The sequence below is a fragment of the Blennius ocellaris genome (genome assembly GCF_963422515.1).
Source record: "Blennius ocellaris genome assembly, chromosome: 23".
NCBI classification, from domain to species: domain Eukaryota; kingdom Metazoa; phylum Chordata; class Actinopteri; order Blenniiformes; family Blenniidae; genus Blennius; species Blennius ocellaris.
Genome location: NC_137672.1, coordinates 18,793,413 through 18,807,640, shown reverse-complemented (window position 1 = coordinate 18,807,640; position 14,228 = coordinate 18,793,413). Strand labels below are relative to the sequence as shown.

Sequence of the window (14,228 nt, the reverse complement as noted above, 5' to 3'; positions counted from 1 at the left end):
TGGCTTCGACGGCGAACTTCAACACACCTCAGTACAAAACTGCCTCAGTGGCCTTCAGCTTTGCTTGACCAAACGTATCTCTGGCGCCATGTCAAACGATCTGTATGATCCCTTCAGTCTCACGACTGCGCAAGCTGACGGTGGCCCCAAAACGACGCCTGCTCACCTCGGACCCGGGTCCAGCTACGGCTCTTCTGTAGCCGCCTCCAGTTCTTGGCTAACGTCCCCAACGGCACTGCCGCAGCCGGCGAGCCGCGAGCCGGAACGCGCCAGAGCCGTGATGAGCGAGAGCGTCGGGTGGCCAGCGGGTCTTCACGTGGGCCGAGTCGGCGGGGAGGCGGGAAGCCAAACTTCAGGAGAGGACAGTGTCGCCATGCGAGATGAAGCGGTTCTTCCCACAAGTGCGGGGATGAACTCCGGTTCAATGCCGTCACTCTCGCAGGGACTGACGTACCCCGTTGCAGAAAGCGGCAATAGCAACTCGCACTGGCTGCCAAACTATAGCATATCCACTGAGTTCCTATCCATTTATTCATCGTCTGCTTCATCGAGCTGTCCAAGCGGCGTGTTCAATACCTCCAGTCAACAACAATCAACTATGCAAAACATTCCCTGCTTTGAGGATCGTCAGCCCTCACCTGCCAAACTCGCTGACCCCAGTCGCCCAAAGTGCAGTTTACAGTCTGCTGCAATGGTCCTTAAGAACCTTGGGCTTGACAAAGATGACCTAGAGGAGCTCATATCTTATCCCGAAGAACAGACGACCCCCAAGAACTTGCCCTTCATCTTGAATCAAATCCTTAGGCGGAAGGCCAAGAGAGCTCCGACCACAGCTCGGCCCGTGTACCCCATTGAGCCCGGACCCAACACCAGTGTGAGTGGAGTGGACCGACCGAGTCATTCCGGAGGGGCAGGTGTGCACCTTGACGAGACGCCATCAGTGCCTCCCCAACCAAGTGAAGTGACTTATTATGGATGCAGTGGAAGTGTTGAGGTTGACATTGGACGGGCCAGTGGCGGTGGAACGAACGGTGGTGGTAGTGCGGTTATGTTGCGGCTAGACAATAACGGCCAAACTCAAGAGCCACTGCACAAAAGTACAACGGGGATGGACTTCAGTGGGGTGGTTTCCTCTCATGGTCAGGGAGGTTCTGTTTGCAGTCCCAGCTCTGCGGCAGCTCCGAGCAGTGACGCTCAGACTTCTCACTCGACTTTAAGAACTTTGTTACTGGCAAGTGAAGACGCCGTCTCGTCACCTCAACATCCCAAGTCCGATTTCGCCAAACCCCCGACTGTGAAAAAATCTCAGCCAGCTCTCCTGTCAAGGACAAACACCCAAGAATCCTGCACACCTGTATGTGGTATACCTTCTGGAAAACGAGGCATTGTAGTCTTTGATAGTCTTAAGAATCCGAGTCAAACACAAAGACGAGGGTTGACCGAGCAGATGAAAGCACAGGAGATCCAGGAACCACCAAAGCATCAGCCCTTGCCTTCAGTCACCTCACAAGTGACAGATCTGTCGCCTCCCGAGGGTCAGTCAGTGTTTATTTCTTGTCCTGTGATTGGTCCTCCAGCTCGGCCGGTGTCAGGTCCAGTGGAAACTCCCCTCGTACCTCCGCAGCCTTCCCAAAGCCAGCCGTCGGTCAAGGGCAGCGTGGCCAAGGATCCAGCGAAGTCGGATGTACAGCCTGTCTCTTTTGTTATCGCCAAAGCAAAAACGGCCCCACATACCTGTTCCCTTTGTAACAAAGGGTTTTCTCACGTGCGGGTGAGTTAAAAACTGCACTCTTTATGAGTGTTTCTCTGTGCGCACAATATATAAGACATGGCAGAGTCTTGAATTGGTGATGACCAGATTAAACATTCTTGTCCATAATTTCAATAGAACATTTAATTTCACTTGAACTGCCCAAGCTGACTCCAGTTTAAACATTTTATTCCAGGATGGGTAAAGACCAAAGTGTAATATTTATCACGGGGTAGACCAGCACCTCCTCCTGGGGATTTCTGTCTTTTTAGGTTGGGTCATTCGTCCTGCTACACATTTCTGAATAAGATCTTTGAGTTGTCAGGCAAAGATGGATACCAATGATGTTACCACACCAAAAAGTCCTCCATTTAACCGATTGAAGACATTTGAGGGTTGTAAGATGCATGGGATCTTTGAAGTTACTTAATCACAGTCGAGTCTTAGAAGCTGGTATCTTTACTTTGCCTCGTCTGAATATTTGTTTGTTGTTGTGGCTACTAGGATTGGCTCGCCCACCAGAAAACCTGCCTCCACCGAGAAAACCCCAAATCCATCCAGAAAAGGTGAATGGTTTCTCGTATATGGGGTCATGACGCGATACATTCTGGGCAGATAAACGATGTTTCGTGACCCTTTTCTAGGTTTTGTTTGTTCTTTATGTGCCTAAATGTTTTCTTTTTCTTGTTTAGTGCTCCAGCTAAAGACGTCGAGCCATCCCCTGCGACTTCCGGCCAGACTCCGAAGCCCTGCGGTCAGAAAGCCGACCGCAAAAGCCGCTCCCGTTCTGGTTCGGGCAGCCCCCGCTGCCACCCCCCCTCCGAGGGCAGGAAGACGAAGCGCAGCAGCTCGTCCCGTTCGAAAAGCCCCGGTCGCAGGCGCCGCAGCTCGGAGGGTAGAAGGTACAAACGCAGGAGCCGATCACGATCGCCGTACAGCTCCAGAGGCGCTCACAGGTTTGTGAAGGGATTATTCGACGACGCCATACTGTGTGTTCGACCGGACTTCCAGTTTTTTAAATGAATCTGTACATTCTCGGAGCTTTTAACTTCCACTGTCCATTCCCTACTTAGGTCCCGATCGCGTTCTCGCTCTCCGTGGTACAGCCGACACGTCTCTTCGCGACGTCGATCGCGTTCAAGTAGCCGAGAAAGACGAATGCGATCGAGGAAAAGGGAGGACAGACGACCCACGTATATAAGCAGAGGTGTAAGACGATCCCCGCCGAAGAAGAGTCGCGAACGACGATCCTCGTCAAGCAGCAGCGATAGACGACTGGCGTCTCAAAGGAGAGGAGAAAGACGATCCCCGCCGAAGAAGAGTTGTGAACGACGGTCCTCGTCAATCAGCAGCGATGGGAGACAACGAGCGTCTCAAAGGAGAGGAGAAAGACGATCCCCGCCGAAGAAGAGTTGTGAACGACGGTCCTCGTCAATCAGCAGCGATGGGAGACAACGAGCGTCTCAAAGGAGAGGAGAAAGACGATCCCCGCCGAAGAAGAGTTGTGAACGACGATCCTCGTCAAACAGCAGCGACGGGAGACAACGAGCGTCTCAAAAGAGAGGAGAAAGACGATCCCCGCCGAAGAAGAGTTGTGAACGACAGTCCTCGTCAATCAGCAGCGATGGGAGACAACGAGCGTCTCAAAGGAGAGGAGAAAGACGATCCCCACTGAAGAAGAATCGCGAACAACGGTCCTCGTCAAGCAGCAGCGATGAGAGGCAGTCGTCACTGAGAAAGAGCTTCAAACGGCGAACGTCCCCTCCAACAACGAGATCGCTCTCCGCAGAGAGGCTGACTAAGAAGCTGCTGAAAGTACCAGGTTAGAAATGTCTTTTTTTTTACCTTGACAATTAGGGTTAGGGTTTGGGGTTTAGGGTTAGGGGATAGGTTTAGGTTTAGGGTTAGGGTTAGGGGTTAGGTTTAGGGGTTAGGTTTAAGTTTAGGGTTAGGGTTTAGGGTTAGGTTTAGGGTTAAGGTTTCGGGTTAGGGTTAAGGTTTTGGGTTAGGTTTAGGGTTAGGTTTAGGGTTAAGGTTTCGGGTTAGGGTTAGGGTTAAGGTTTAGGGTTAAGGTTTCGGGTTAGGGTTAAGGTTTCGGGTTAGGGTTAGGGTTAGGGTTAGGGTTAGGGTTAGGGTTAGGGTTAACTTGAACCCTTTTCAAAAAGTTACTAATCCAGACTGGGAATTTCCAGGCCGGACCAGAGGAGCTTGAGCCTTTGTTTACGTGTCTCACGTGAAAACGCAAACCTTTCGTTGCATTCCAGGGGACCGTTTACACGACAACGCTGCTCGGAGCCACTGAAAACGGAACTTTTTGAAAACACTTGGACACTGTCCGTGTCCATGGCCAAAACGCTGCTACTTGCGCACTGTCGCCATAGTAACTAGTTGTTGTTTGCACATGCCCAGTGTCTGGACAATAAGAATGTCTCCTCTGTGGTGTCGTGACATGTTCTCCTGGACTTTTGGGAGTTTTATTTTGACAGTCTCTGTAATAACAGCCCAACTTGGTCATCTGTCCACTAGAATGTCTGTGTACTCCCATTGTTACTGTTTATAACGTATTGTTGTCTGTACACACGCGTGTGTGTGTGTGTGTGTGTGGCTTTGATACAGAAACAACCAATAGCATGCACTAGTGGCCGGAGTGGGTACTGCAACATTCTCAGTGTTTCTGCCTCGAAATCTCAAAACTTCTGTGAAACACATAAGGGAAAAAAAAAATGATGCGTTTTCACTTGAAAAGCCACGGAAATGGATCCTTGGTAACCCGCTCACCTTGCCTCTCGTTTGCATTTTCCGTCTCTTTAGCCGTCCAGTCGTTGTCGGGTCAGTGTGACGTGAAGACCGTGGTCGCAAGTCTCGTCCCTGCCTTACTGGCCGCCATCACCAAGGAGATGGCGGCCACATTGCCGGCGGCCTTCGCCGCCTCGCCGTCCTTCGCCGCCTCGCCGTCCTCGTCTTCCAGGGAATCCACCGCTCAGCTGTCGAATGTGAAAACGCAACGTCAGCAGAGTGAGAACAGCGTCTCCTCGAAGCCGAAGGTTGGTCTGTGTGGATTGCGAATAGAATTCAAGCGGAACTCCCCTAATCCTCCAGACGAACCCACAATTCGTAGCACCTGTAGGTTTAAGGACTTCCAATGAGGCCTACTAAATTGAGACATGATATTTTCCTTGTTCGTTTTCATCCCTCGCTCAGCTTCAACAGCCCGATAGTGCCTTGATTTGAAATTCCCCATGAATGATTAAAAAAAATAGAAAACAGTCTCTTTTTTATATATTAGATGGAATTTCTAACCTTTTTCTTGAGTGACCCCTCCCCCATCACATTCCGTCCTAGAAGAATTAATTAAGATTAAGATTAATGTTCCGCTTTAGCCATTTTTTCTTCCCGTCGTTTAATTTGCTTGTGTATACTGCTTTATTTAGAAGATCTATAAAAAAAGACTTCAACCCCACATGAACCTTTACGATATGTTCCGATAATAAAATGTGATAACGAACCACTCGTTTCGAGGTTCGGTAGGTTTGGTGCTCGGTAGAGCTACTTCACTGAGGGACAGACTTACCAGACAGTAAATCGTATTGTTCTATTTCCTCAGACTGCTCAGTCTTCACCACCAACCATGCTGAAGCTGGGAGGGATTTGCGAAAGTCTCTCTCGCAGTGATGTGATCGCCTCCATGGAGGCCTTCGGGAAAACCAAGTCGGTGTTATTGTTCCGGTCTAAAGAGCAGGTAAGTACAATTATACCCCAAATACATTGCTGATATTTTATACTTGGTGTTACAAAAAAAAATATGGATAAGCTACGTTTGCGTTTGAACATGTAGGCAAGCGTGTGTTTCGAGAAGGTGGAAGACGCCGAGAAACTGAGGAGCATCAAGAGCTTCGACATCAAGGGAACACCCGTCAGCGTTGTCAGCGAGGAGGTACCGAGGATTTCCCTTCTGTACCCAGTACTGAAAAGACTGGGAGTGTTTGATAAGAGAAACTGGGTTTTTAGGGATATCTGACGCCAAACGGGACCAAAATTGACCTTCTGGTTTTGTCCCTCGCTCGCGAGACTTTGAACCAAAATCTTTTTACTCCAAGGCCTAATCTTTGCCTGCTCCCTTTTAACTGATGGCCTCTCAAAATCTTTACCAAGATCTTTGGTATCGCGAAGAGTGTCGTGGATTTTTGATGGATAGCAGTCCAGGGCCAAGTGCGACATCAGAAATCTTCCACGAGCATTTGTCAATAATTCTCTAACTATACTCAGCTATTCTACAAAGCAAAGAAAACAGGCGGCTGGGAGACGAGATCTGGATGCAAACAGAGTTTTATAGCTAAAACCCGGAGCCCAGGTCGACCGATGGACACAAAGTCTGTGCTTCTTGGTTCAGGCGTTAAATACACATCTTCAGGGTCGTCCCCCTCCCATCAGACTCATCCCCTTTTCTTCTTGATCATTCCTCGTTAACTCTTATTAGTGTTAATCTGTTCCATCATATGTTCTAATGGAGGTTCGCCTTCTGGTTTTACTTGGCTGTACTGAGACACAGTTATAATTAACTTCTGGCCCTTCCGTGGCCTGATTGATCTCTTGTCCTTCCACGGCTAATTTGAGACACAGTTATAATTGTTCGAGCTAGCTTTCTTTTTTTTTTAAACATTTATAATCTTGTTACATTGTTGTGGTTCAATCGTCATGCAGAGTATATTTGATTGCACGGGCACTCATAATGGTGTTACAGAAAAGGATAATTATTCAACAAGAGACTCATTTTGAAGGACTGGAAGTCAAGTAGACTTTTTGCAATCACAATGGGAAGATTTCAATTTAAAAGGACTGGTTCTATAGTAAAGTTTCTTGCAGTTTGGGAGCCATTTCTCACTATTCTGGTTGGAAGTTGAGGATGATTGGAATTGAACACTTGTACTTGTACCATTGCATTTATCTTCTAATGTCCAGTGGTTTAACCAGACATGTCTGAGTCTTTTGTTTTTGTTTTATATTGTTCTTAGTTTTTTGCTTGTTTTTGTCAATATGAAAATATTGTAAAAAAAAACAAAAACTCACTAGATTAATCTTTACAGGTGACTGCTCCTAATAAGCCTCCGACAACTTCTGCAAAGGAAGAGCAGAAGTTGTCTGTTCAGCTGTAAGCTCCTTTTTTTTCAAGGTTAAAACATTAAAGGTCTTTCACACACTTCCTGTTTTTCACCACTCAACTCTGATTTCACAGGAAGTCCAGCGCCTCCATCCCTCCAGTCGCTCAAACTACTGTTGAACTCTCTACACCTTCAACTTCAACGGATGAATCAAAAGAATGGAAACGGGTAAAAGTGCCCAACCTGGCTCTGGAAGGAAGCGTGGAACCGACTTCAAGAAGATTATTCCAAACTGCTGCGTCCACTTCGGCGAAGGAGCCTGACGGCACATCGACGATGTCCAAGAGTCGAGGACCGGAGCCCGAGGTCGACGACGCCCAACAGAAGCCGTCGTCTAACAGGTGTGAAACAAGCGGTGAGCAGGAAGTGTCGTCACTGGAGGAGACCGGGAAGGTGTTTGACACGCAAGAGGATTCCACTTCTGGAAAACAGCCGCCAGCACTTGTCGTGCTGAAAGAGGATGGGAACGTTGAGCCAGCGGTGTTGGGGAATGGGGAAATGGGCCAAGATGCAAAGTCAACCAGAACAGTGGAGATCATGGTAACAGAACCCCTTAAGGATGTACCCCAGAATCCACCTGCCCCCATCAAGGATTCATCACCGATCCAGTGTCCAGAGACCACAGCAACCGAACCCCTTAAGGATGTACCCCAGAGGCCACCAACCCCCATCAAGGACTCATCGCCAATCCAGTGTCCAGAATCCACCGCATCAGTACCAGAAACCACAGCAACCGAACCCCTTAGTGATGTACCCCAGAGGCCACCAACCCCCGTCAATGACTCATCACTGATCCAATGTCCAGAATCCACCACATCAGTACCAGAGACCACAGCAACTGAATCCCTTAATGATGTACCCCAGAGGCCACCAACCCCTATCAAGGGCTCATCACCGATCCAGTGTCCAGAATCCACTGCATCAGTACCAGAAACCACAGCAACCGAACCCCTTAGTGATGTACCCCAGAGGCCACCAACCCCCGTCAATGACTCATCACTGATCCAGTGTCCAGAGACCACAGCAACCGTACTCCTTAATGATGTAGTCCAGAGGCCACCAACCCCCATCAGTGATTCCTCACTGATCCAGTGTCCAGAATCCACCACATCAGTACCAGAGACCACAGCAACTGAATCCCTTAATGATGTACCCCAGAGGCCACCAAGCCCTATCAAGGGCTCATCACCGATCCAGTGTCCAGAATCCACTGCATCAGTACCAGAACCCACAGCAACTAAACCCCTTAATGATGAAGCCCAGAGGCCACCAACCCCTATCACGGACTCATCACTGATCCAGTGCCAAGAGACCACAGCAACTGAATCCCTTAATGATGTAGTCCAGAGGCCACCAACCCCCATCATAGACTCGTCACCGATCCAGTGTCCAGAATCCACCGCATCAGTACCAGAGACCACAGCAACAGAACCCCTTAGTGATGTTCCCCAGAGGCCACGAACCCCCGTCAATGACTCATCACTGATCCAGTGTCCAGAATCCACCACATCAGTACCAGAGACCACAGCAACAGAACCCCTTAATGACGTACCCCAGAGGCCACCATCCCCCATCAAGGACTCCTCACTGATCCAGTGTCGGGAGTCCAAAGACCCTACAGACACGACAGGGAGCTCAGCTGAAGTGACCATGGAGCCAAAAGAGACCATTGAAGACATGCAGACCGAATCAGAGAAAAAAGGTACATCAGAAGATTTTTTAAGATCCAAGTTTTTGGGGGGGAAACTGCAGGTTGGAAATGAGTGGAAATGTCTTCCTGGATTGGTTTATTGTCTGCGCAGAAGTTAGACCTTTCATGGGAAGTATAATTTAAAGAATGTCTCAGGTAGAGCAACTTTAATTCACTTCAGGAATGAAATTACCATTCATCCTAAATACTTCTCCTCCCCTGAAAGATCCAGTCGCTGTGGCAGAGATACACGAGGAGACAGTTTTCGAAGCTGCCAACGATGTTTCGGCAGCATCAACCGAAGTCGAGTCAACAGCGACGGCAACCGGCAAACAGCAGCCAGCTGCAGGGACGTCTTCCTCCTGGACCTTTGGGGACAATGTTCATAAGTACCTGAAAGCCAACGACATTGGTGAGTAATATCGTTACTAGTAATGGCATTACTCAACATGTCCAAGAAGTTTATTCTCACGAAATTCTGATTCTCCTTCAGAGGGCCTGAGTCTGAGCAAAACCTTCCCCCACCACGTAAGTTTCCTCCAATCATTTGGAGCGGGTCCTACAATTTGAGCATATTGATAATAACATCAAAGAGTCAAAACCATTTATTGAGTAGTTTTTTTAATGAAATGTCACACATTTAAGTTGAGTTCTGTTCAGTCTAAACATTTATTATCTTTTCGTTATATACAGGCGTATACGAGTGATCACGTGATGATCTTCCTAACCGGCCTGCCGCAGTATCCCATGTTCCTTTACACTGAGGAGGATGTTGTTAATGTTCTGAAGAGCTTTGGATTCAAGTATCGGCATCACTACATCTACATTATCCCCCAGACCAACATGGTAGGTTGGAAACACGACTGGGTTCATCGATTCGATTCTGCATTTTGTTGATTTCTCTCAATATTACTGTTTATATCCGGGGATTAAATTGAAGTTTGGTCAGGTGGCCTGTAGAGGTCAGTCTTGACCGACTCTGGCACACGCTGGTTCGAATCCCATTGCAGTGCTGATCGCTGTGAAAGGGAACCGCTGAATGTGCACATTTGCTTTAGCCCCCCCCGCTTACACCACAAAGTGAAAATGCATCGTTTTTGTTTGTAGTTTTTACATTCTGAAAATTAGGTCCGTTTCCATGGCAATGGCGGATATAACATAACGTAGCATAGCAAAACATAGCATAATGTAGCATAACGTCACGTTGCGTTACATGTTATATATTGTTACGTATGTTATATTTTACATCATATGTTATGTTATATTTTACATTACACATTGCTACATGTTATATTACATGTATGTCACATAACATGTTATCTTACATGTATGTCACATAACATGTTATATTTTACATTACATATTGTTACATGTTATATTACATGTATGTCACATATTGTGTTTTACGTTTTACGTTACATGTTATATATTGTTGCGTATGTTATACATTATGTTACATGTTATATTTTACATTACATGTTATGTTATATTTTACATTGCATATTGTTACAGGTTATATTACATGTATGTCACATATTGAGTTTTACTTTACATGTTATATATTGTTACGTACTTTATACATTCTGTTACATGTTCTGTTCTATTTTACATTACATATTGTTACATGTTATATTACATGTATGTCACATATTGTATTTTATGTATTCCATTACATATTGTTACATGTTATACTACATGTATGTCACATAGCATGTTGTATTTTACATTAGATGTCATGTTATATTTTACATTACGTATTGCTACATGTTATACGACATGTATGTCACATAGCATGTTGTATTTTACATTAGATGTCATGTTATATTTTACATTACGTATTGCTGCATGTTATACGACATGTATGTCACATATGTTTTGCGTGACACGTGTTGTTGTGCCTCCCAGGCCTTTGCCCTCATGCCAGGTTCACGTTCGGTGAATAAAATCTTGTCAGCGTCGTCGAAACAAGGAGTTTATCTCAACGAACATAAACTCTGCGTGAAAATCTTGAACTTGCTCGATTCCACGTTGCCGGTAAGCTTGAAACCTTTGTCGAAATTTGGTCTTCCTCTTTTCCTGAACATAGTTTTGTCTTAACAGCCAGTAATATTATTTTAAGGATTCTTGGGGGGGGTGGGGGGGGGGGGGGGGGGGACTTATCCTGTAACACTGTATTTAATATATGAACAAAAAGGGAACAATCCAAAGTGACCGGACTCGTCGATCTCACCTGCTTCACCTCCGGTTTTTTTGTTTTTTCAGACGAATCCGTTTGACTTTTATCAATTTTTGGCGAAACGCATTGGTTGTGTAAGTATCACACACACACACACACACACACATACAGTAGGCCCCCCCCCCGGGTTTAAATGATCCCTTGCGGTTGCTTGCAGTGGACCGTGGGCATCAGGCTGCACACCGTCTACGTCGAAAACATCTCACCATGGGAGAGCGGCAAACTCCGGGAGTTTGTGAGAGCACACGAACGCATCGTGAACTTCCTGCCGCTTCTCAACCAGGTATGGACGCACAGTACACGTGTGGAAGTACTTGTACGTCTCATCAACGGTGTGTGTGTGTGTGTGTGTGTGTGTGGGTTCCAGGTTTTCATTCAGTTTGAGACTGAGGCGGATGCAGACTGGATCCTAGTTTGGTTCAGCCTCCTCAAAAAGACCCCCAAGTACAAGATGCACAGGGTCCAGCGGAATTTCATGAAAGAAGCGGCTCCTCGTGAGTTCCCAGGTTCCCCGGTCTCCCCCCCCTCCCCCCCCCCATTGTGCGAAGGCCTCCAGTCTTGAAAAATGAATTTATAAGCACTTTTCTTGGCCGGATGGCCGTGGTGTGTCGATGTCGTGTGAACGGACGTATTTCCTGATGCTTGCTCAGTGTCGGTGTGAAACTTGTCGATGACCTTCCCCAGCACCCAGACTACCGGCGAACATTGTTCCAGACGGCAGGAAGATGAAGACCGGGGCGGCGCTGCCCCCGAAAACCCCGGCCGTTCTCCCGCCAGTCACTTCGCCTTTTTGGGTGACGCTGGGGACCGAACCCTTCGCCTTCATGACCGTCTCTCCTTGGTTCAACGTCCCAGGTGAGGGAAGCAGATGGAGGTTTGCGTTTGGCAAGTTGACAAATGTGCACACAGGTGTAGAAAAAAACCTAGTTTGGGCAGATCCAAACAAAATATATGACATTATTACAGTGTTTTTCAACCACTGGTGTTTCCTCCAGATCGTCAGGTGAGTCGTGGGAAATTATCCAATTTCAAATTTTTTTCTAAAAAATCATTTGCTCTCACAGCGACAGTGTGTTGCAGAGTAATCATGTATAAATACTCTTCACCACTAGAGGGCAGCACAGAACTTTGCCGGTGAAATGTAAAGTGACAGACGTCAGTGTGGTTCATCTCCACCTCCTTTTTTTGGTTTTGTCTTTGTCCCTGCAGAGACTGAGCCACCGCGGCGTCGCACCGCACGCCGTCATGTTGACCGACCTGCCGACGCGCGACTACCGGCACGAGGACGTGGCCAAGCTGGCGTGGCCTTACTTCCCCGAGCAAAACCTGCAGTCGCTGTACTACAACGTGACGGCGCTGTCCCTGCAGAGGAGGGTGAGGGGGGGAGGGGGGTCCCCACTCTCCAAGATGGCCGCTCGACCAACCGAGCCACAGAAGGAACTAACGGAACCCGTCTTCTCTCTCGGCCCGCAGGCCTTCCTGCACTTCAGCAGCTGGGATTCCTGCCGCAATTTCATCCGCGATCACGTCAGTCACCCGCTTTCTGTCGGCGGCCGCCAGCTCGGCGTCCACTACGTCTCTGAAGACATGCGTCCCGGATTCACCGAGGTATGGAGAGCGGGACATTTTTCCATTTTTCTTTATTAAGGATTTGTCTTTATTAATCCATGTCGGCTGAACGTTCTGAGATAATGTGAGTTTCTTCTGTTAGCGATGCTGCTAATCAGTACATCCAGCAGGGGGCGGTGCATGTTGTCCATTTCACGTCGGACAAAATTTCTAATCCAAACGTCCCTGAAACATCTTCAAAAACTGCCCCAGATTAGTGTTTTTGTCCGTTGTCCTGAGGAAGATTTAGTTTGTGTTCCGTTGCGTTTTCAATTCAAAGACGTTGAAACGACGTCTCCCGAAGCTTCTTTGTCCCGACGTCCAGCCGAAGTGACGTTTTTGTTTTACATTTCCTTGTATCCACACACGCAATCTTGTAGTCCTTCCTCAAAAGGGGTTCCATTGTTCCTTTCGCTGGTCCGCACATGAGTTATTCTGCTCAACACTGCCCCCCGCAGGTCACCAGTGGCCCTACTAACCGCAAGCTCTCTGGAAATGAACCCAGTCACACATAGAATTAACACAAGTGACCATAAAATGGCCTGTAGTGTCACTGAGCGTGGCGGCAGACGCTTCACGCTAATGTCTTTGTCCTTTTTTTTTAGGAGACGATGTACAGGAGTCTGATGAGGTGGAGCAACAATGTGAGTCGTCTGTCGCTCGTTCCGCGCCGTCGTCACATGAAAGCGGCTTCTTCCGGTTTCTCAACCCCCCGTTGGGTTTTTTTGTTTTGTTTTCCAGCACGTTCCAGAGCTGGACTCTCTGGAGGAGCGGCTGCTGTGCGTGACGGTGTCCGAGATGACGCCGGGGGTGTTCACCGGCATCTTGAAAGGGGTGGCGTCCATCGCTCCTTTCATCAGCTTCCTGCCGCTCACCAACAGGGTGCGACACTCCCAGATTCTCGTTTTTCAGATTGCATGTTCGTGACACTTGCACAAGGCTTGATACTGGAGACATGTGGCCGTCATGTCGCGCTAACGGGAATCAACTTAATTCGGGACGTTCAGATTATGGAGCATCTTCCTGCCATTAAAGTCCCAGTGAAATGTAACACACTACTTTGCAAAAAAACGATAGTTGGGGTTCTACTTGTAAGGTTCCTCCGACTCTGCCCCTCCACTGTTGTCGCATAACAAAGTTATTTGAATTTTGAATCTCCAGCCGACGAAATTGGGGGAATCCTTCTTCGTGGCCATTGTGGGCGGAGCCTATGTGTGACGTCAAGAGATGTGCAGATCTCGATCTGTTGTGTTTATATTGGCTTGTTTCCCTCTTGAATGTCGAAGTTTTAACAGTGTTTTGAAGTTATAGTCGGCGTTTTATGAGCCTTGATGAAAGATTGAGCCTGGAAGAGACCAGAGAGGAGGAAAGGAGCACGGGCGGCGGGAGCGGCTAGCTCGCGCGGCTAGCGGCTCCTCTGATCCTCCATAATGTAAACACAACTTGGGCGTGTGCACAACTCGTGATGTCACTCTATAATTGTCAGAAGCTCCGCCCAGCAGAGGAAATAGCGCCGTTTATCGGCTATTTTCTCTCAGATTGCCGTGTTTTAACATTTTACCCTCGAACCAGTTAGCATAAATATGCCCCTAGAAGCGACACCAGAGTGTTTTGGAGGTCGAGTTTTCATTTCACTAGGACTTTAACTGCTGATCTGCTCGGACTGCTTCCTTCACACCAAAATGAAATCAAAATGCATTTACTGACCGAGGCTTGGACGCCAGTGTTTGATCAACTCTCCCCTTCTGTGTGTCGCTGTGCTTCTGGCTTCCGTTTTCACCTCAG

At 47.7% G+C, this 14,228-nt stretch overlaps 1 protein-coding gene across 3 annotated transcripts in view; it reads left to right on the top strand.

Annotated features, from left to right (window-relative positions):
• LOC308147052 (uncharacterized protein) overlaps nucleotides 1–14,228 on the top strand; it is a 31,966-nt gene continuing 17,738 nt past the window's right edge. Inside the window, exons 1-21 of one of the 3 annotated variants that reach the window (XR_013937133.1) lie at nucleotides 1–1,771; nucleotides 2,255–2,316; nucleotides 2,443–2,706; nucleotides 2,824–3,572; nucleotides 4,562–4,794; nucleotides 5,355–5,489; nucleotides 5,586–5,684; nucleotides 6,835–6,899; nucleotides 6,984–8,611; nucleotides 8,826–9,011; nucleotides 9,093–9,127; nucleotides 9,293–9,445; nucleotides 10,505–10,633; nucleotides 10,862–10,909; nucleotides 10,993–11,118; nucleotides 11,203–11,329; nucleotides 11,520–11,690; nucleotides 12,045–12,209; nucleotides 12,309–12,443; nucleotides 13,049–13,087; nucleotides 13,185–13,236. Coding sequence is in view for 1 of the 3 variants with exons in the window: in XM_080519109.1 (XP_080375235.1) it covers nucleotides 12,081–12,209; nucleotides 12,309–12,443; nucleotides 13,049–13,087; nucleotides 13,185–13,325 (444 nt within the window). In the remaining 2 variants the exon portion in view is untranslated. Of the gene's footprint in view, nucleotides 1,772–2,254; nucleotides 2,317–2,442; nucleotides 2,707–2,823; nucleotides 3,573–4,561; nucleotides 4,795–5,354; nucleotides 5,490–5,585; nucleotides 5,685–6,834; nucleotides 6,900–6,983; nucleotides 8,612–8,825; nucleotides 9,012–9,092; nucleotides 9,128–9,292; nucleotides 9,446–10,504; nucleotides 10,634–10,861; nucleotides 10,910–10,992; nucleotides 11,119–11,202; nucleotides 11,330–11,519; nucleotides 11,691–12,044; nucleotides 12,210–12,308; nucleotides 12,444–13,048; nucleotides 13,088–13,184; nucleotides 13,326–14,228 lie in introns of those variants that run through there. The other 2 variants (XR_013937134.1, XM_080519109.1) reach the window with 2 other exon arrangements.